The sequence below is a fragment of the Sinocyclocheilus anshuiensis genome, unplaced genomic scaffold (assembly GCF_001515605.1).
Source record: "Sinocyclocheilus anshuiensis isolate Anshui unplaced genomic scaffold, SAMN03320099.WGS_v1.1 scaffold881, whole genome shotgun sequence".
Lineage (NCBI taxonomy): Eukaryota > Metazoa > Chordata > Actinopteri > Cypriniformes > Cyprinidae > Sinocyclocheilus > Sinocyclocheilus anshuiensis.
Genome location: NW_015558695.1, coordinates 1,243,719 through 1,249,270, shown reverse-complemented (window position 1 = coordinate 1,249,270; position 5,552 = coordinate 1,243,719). Strand labels below are relative to the sequence as shown.

General features: G+C 37.4%; 1 protein-coding gene across 1 annotated transcript in view; it reads left to right on the top strand.

Moving 5' to 3' along the window:
- LOC107681368 (plexin-B1-like) overlaps positions 1-5,552 on the top strand; it is a 91,387-nt gene that overhangs the window by 76,186 nt on the left and 9,649 nt on the right. Inside the window, exons 18-27 of the mRNA XM_016477644.1 lie at positions 1,009-1,145; positions 1,458-1,637; positions 2,702-2,918; positions 3,024-3,146; positions 3,401-3,549; positions 4,143-4,243; positions 4,339-4,556; positions 4,679-4,786; positions 4,986-5,056; positions 5,181-5,247. Of these exons, the coding sequence (XP_016333130.1) occupies positions 1,009-1,145; positions 1,458-1,637; positions 2,702-2,918; positions 3,024-3,146; positions 3,401-3,549; positions 4,143-4,243; positions 4,339-4,556; positions 4,679-4,786; positions 4,986-5,056; positions 5,181-5,247 (1,371 nt within the window). The remainder of the gene's footprint in view (positions 1-1,008; positions 1,146-1,457; positions 1,638-2,701; positions 2,919-3,023; positions 3,147-3,400; positions 3,550-4,142; positions 4,244-4,338; positions 4,557-4,678; positions 4,787-4,985; positions 5,057-5,180; positions 5,248-5,552) is intronic.

The following is a 5,552-nucleotide window of genomic DNA, read 5'->3' as shown; positions in this document are numbered from 1 at the left end:
TTCAGCACAGACTGGACTGGCGTCTTACCTTAGACCCGCCCTGAGTGAGCTGTCATCAGTCCGCCATTGATTTACCGCTGGAGCAGATGTAGACAAGAATGACTCCTAAGCGATTTAGGTGGTCTGTTGTTAGATGTAATAATGAACATAGCAGTCCTCATTTACTCCCGACATCTGAGCCACTGAACTCGCAGTGGATTATTTGTTTCTGAAGGGAATGTGGTAAAATTTTTTTAAGAATGTGTAAATCTTATACAAGTTAATGAAGTAAATGTATCTTATTTAAATGATTTTTAGATATTTGTACTTAAAAACACAACCAAAATATTATGCGTTATTCAGGGGCTTTAATAAGATTTTTAATAATGTGTAGGAGTGTATAGACTAATAGGATAATAATACCACACAATGTAAAGGAAAAAAAGGAAGAAACAAAAGATAATATGAGCTTTTATGGTTAAAACAAGATTTAAAAAAAAAATGGTAACACTTTACTTAAAGCCTTTATGTATAATGCATTCTAAAAGTAGTTTTAATGCATTAATTATGCCTTGTAATGCACCTTATAATGCATTGTACAGTCTTATACATAATTGTAACCACAGTTAATACATTATAACACTTATTAATTCATTGTTACACTATCCGTTTTAAATTAGGTTATAATTGTTTACGACAAGATATAATGTATTATAATGCACATTATGAATAATTATGAACCCTTTAATAACCCTTTATAATGCATTATACGTAAAGGCTTTAAGTAAAGTATTAAAGTACAGTATTAAACATTTATTTTTTTTAATGTAAAAATTGTATACAATTCAGTTACATAAATATATCTTATTTTACGGTTTTTAGATAGTTTTACTGTATTATTCAGGCCTCGAACAGGATTGGGTCATTGGTGTAACAGCACACATGTATAAGGCAGTGTTTTGTAACGTGTGTGTGTGTGTGTGTGTGTGTGTGTGTGTGTGTGCGCGTGTTCTGTTTTCTAAACTCAAGGACCCAGTGTTATTGGGAGTGTCTCCACTGAAAGGCCCAATGTCAGGAGGCACATCACTCACCATCACGGGACAGAACCTTCTGACAGGCCGTTCCAATGAGATCAGCATCCTGATTGGTGGAGTCCCATGTTACATGTAAGTGACTGTGTAGAGCAGCGTCCTCTACGGCCGTCCAGTCAGACAGAAGTCATCAGTAAATCTCATTATGATATCATCTCTACAACTCATATCATGTCAGCTGATTATGTTATAAATAATTAATCATCCTTCTGTTAACGCTGGAAGTCTTTGTAGATCTAAAACAGTGAGCTGTGTCCTAAATATATCAATTCATGAATATAATATACTCCATAAATGACACAGGATGTTTTGTCTTTTATGACTGTTCACATTTGGTAACACTAAGTTAGATTGTTTAGAGTTTTAATACAGTCTGTGTGTTAACAGGTCTCCTGAGCAGTACAACAATGAAGGTGTTGAGTGTGTGACTGGAGGGAGTAACAGAACCGGAGAGAGCGGCGTTACAGTGCGCTTTGGTAGAGCTGAGCGCCACCTACAGGAAGTCCTCTATCAATACACCCCAGACCCCAACGTAACCCATGCTGCTCCCTCCAAAAGCTTCATCAGGTGAGGAGCATGACATGTAAAAGAACTTAAGCATAGTTGTATTTATTTTATTTTATTTTATTTTTTATTTTAATTTATTTCATTTATTTTTTATACAAAATTGCAGTAAGTATTAAGACTTGTTTGTTGAGAGAATATGTTAGTTCATTTTTTTATTAGTAAATTAAAGAAGGAAATTTAGTTAGATTTATGCTTCAAATAAGAAAACAACATTTTACCAATGGAGTGAGAAAAATATTTTCTCTGAAAACTAATCAAATCAAAAGGTTATCTTGTTTTAAAGATTTTATTTTATTTTATTTTATTTTATCAAAACTGCTTGTCCTATGTCGGGGAAATACTGTAGCCTATTTCATTTTATTTATATTAAAAAGCTCCAAAAGCTCCTCGGGTGAGTAACATTATATTTAAACAACTTCATTCTTTTAAACATTTTGCCAATGGAGTCAAAAATAGTATTATAAAAATCAATGAAGTTATCTTGTTTTAAGGATTTTTGTTTATTTTATTTATATTATATATATATTTACATTAGTGAATTAAAGAAGGAAATTTAATGAGATATATGCTTCAAATAAGAAAAAAAATGTTTTTTTTATCAACACAATACAATTCAAGTAAATTTATCTCATTTGAATTATTTGATTTTATTTTTACAAACTTAAATAAGTCCTAAGTCTTCATTTCTTATTCATGTAGAGTCATTGCCATAAATGTGAGCAGTCATATGTTTATGTATTTATCTGTCTGATGTCAGAAATGTATCTATAAATTGTCTTATTGTTCTTAAAATTAAAATATAAAAATATGTAATTTTATGCTATCTTTATTTCAAAAGTTAAAAAAAAATTTGATTTATCATCTTAAAAACTCTTTATTGTAATTTACAGAAGGGTTATAGATTTGTATTAGGGTTTTAGCAACGTAATATATTAGACACATGCACAGTTTCACCTATTAGCAAATGAAAGATTTGCTATATTTTTTCCATAATCTGTGATTTGAAAATAAAAATGGGTTATTAGTCCAGCATACATAAGATCCAACATCTGTGTTTGTCTAAGCGGGGGTCGTATCATTCGAGTGTCTGGCCTGCATCTGGACGTGGTACCGGAGCCTCGTATCCACGTGACCCTGACGCCTCTGGAGCCGCACTCACAGAAGAGGAGGAGGAGGAGCAGTGTGGATTACAGTCTTCTCAGAAGAGCTCGGCGGATCATCCCAGAGCCCAACTGTCCTGAAGATAGTCTCTGTGTCGTCAAACAGGTAGAGTTCACACAAGTGAGTCTGTGCTTGTGCTTTCTCACAGCATTAAACAAACTGTCCAGTATGCACATGTCAGTCATTGTAACACAGTTGGTTTCCTCGTGTCCTGTTCCTGATCAGGTGGAGGAGCGGTGCACCGTGAACAGCTCAACTCTGATCCTGTGTCCCACTCCGGAGGTGGGGCCCGAGGCCCTGCGTGCTGCTGTCAGTGTGCATTTCCTCCTGGATAACCTCTGTACCATGGTCTGCCTGAATTCTCGATTCTGATTGGCTGGCAGGTATGCATTAAAACTCTTTAATGCACAGGTAGTTCCAAGTCGGTTTAATCACCGTTCCATATTAATGTGCTGCTTTAATTGATGCACACAAACCCACACACATCAATCGCACACATGCACAGAGAGAGAGTGAGAGGGAGGGAGAGAGAGTCGGAGATTGCAGACACACACACACAAACTTGTCAATGCTTCCCCGCTTTTTTGTGTATGTTTGTGTAGGTGAGGATGGGGAATCTGAACTTTTCTCTGGGACGGGTGCAGTATGATTCTCAGGGCCCGACTGCGTTCCCTCTGGAGGCCCAGGTGGGAGTCGGGGTGGGAGCCTCCATCGTGGCTCTTATTGTGCTGGTTATCGTACTCATATACAGGTATTCCCACACAGATTATACAGTTTATTACTAATTTTAGACTTGCGTTGGGATCAAAAAGTGATGATGATGATGATAATAATAATAATAATAATAATAGTAATACAATTTATTATTCTCCACAAGTTTAAAATCTGATTATCACATTATGAAGCATGAGACCATTGAGAACACACAAACATTTTGTTGTATTAAATTTGTCAAAATACTAACTTTTTGTTTGTTTTCGAATTTAAAAATATTTGATTTACAGTATTGTCTCAGATACCCCAGTGTACAGTACATATGTTTATGCTTGGTATGCTTGTAACAATACATTTATTACACTATTTGTTTATCTTTGCTAATGTTAGCTTATAAAAATACAGTTGTTCATTGTTAGTTCACAGTGCATTAACTAATGTTAACAAACACAACTTGTGAATTTAATAATACATTAGTAAAAGCTGTAATTAACTAAGATTAATAAATGCTGTAGAAGTATTGTTCATTCTTAGTTCATGTTAACTAATGTAGTTAACTAATGGTAACTTATGAACCTTATTGTAAAGTGTTACCTTTATATTTAATATGTGTTTGTGTGTGTTTAACAGGAGGAAAAGCAAGCAAGCACTAAGAGACTATAAGAAAGTCCAGATCCAACTGGAGAATTTGGAGACGAGTGTCCGAGACCGCTGTAAAAAGGAGTTCACAGGTCAGACGCTCCCACATAAACATCAGCCAGACTCGGACGACATACTTGAAATGCCTTTATAATAAACCGTGTGTGTGTGTGTGTATTATGTGCAGATCTGATGACTGAGATGATGGATGTGTCCAGTGATCTCATGGGCTCTGGGATTCCAGTCCTGGATTATCGTAAATACTCCGAAAGGATTTTCTTCCCTGGTCACCGTGATTCTCCTCTGAGACGGGACCTTGACGTTCCCGCCTGTCGCCGGGCCACAGTGGAGCAAGGCTTGGTTCAGCTCTCTAACCTGCTGAACAGCAAACTGTTCCTCACCAAGGTGGGCTTTCCTTAAACCTGTGAGAAAGAATTAGTCAAACAGCCGAACTGGATTATATGGACCATTAAGGTTTTAAGGCTGGGTGTGTCCTCATCTCATATCCGTCATATACTTCCCTACAGTTCATCCACACTCTGGAAGCCCAGCGGACCTTCTCTCCGAGGGACAGGGCGTATGTGGCCTCCCTCCTCACGGTGGCGCTGCACGGCAAACTGGAATATTTCACAGACATCCTAAAGACTCTGCTTAAATAAGGCATTTATTTGTAGTTCCTGTGATCCCGTGTTTTATAGAGTGGAGGGCGGGAATGGCTGGTCATCTAATCTTGTCGGATCAGGACTTGACATCACCTTCTCTCCGAGGGACAGGGCGTATGTGGCCTCCCTCCTCACGGTGGCGCTGCACGGCAAACTGGAATATTTCACAGACATCCTAAAGACTCTGCTTAGTCACCTGGTGGAGCAGTACACCACTAAAAACCCCAAACTCATGCTGCGCAGGTCAGTAGTGACGAGTCTGTTTGTCAGATTTGAATTAAAATCACTGTACACTGTAATCACATGAATACACTGCTGATAACTGTGGCATCATTGATTCTCAGTGGAAATCTCTCATGTGTTGTAGGACCGAGTCTGTGGTGGAGAAGCTGTTGACTAACTGGATGTCCATATGTCTTTACACCTTCCTCAGGGTGAGTGACACTTGTTTTGCTTTGGGTTTGGTTCACAAGGGCTCAGTAAAAGATACAATGAAATGGATGAGAGATTGTACTAGTTACATATTTAACCACAGTACTTGTAGTTAAATATGTAACTAGTCCATAGTAAAAGCAACTTACATCGCAGATTAATACAATTAATTAACAATGTAAATTTTAAGTGAGTGAAGTGACGTGACATGTGGCCAAGTATGGTGACCCATACTCGGAATTAGTGCTCTGCATTTATCCCATCCAAAGTGCACACACACAGCAGTGAACACACACACCGTGAACAC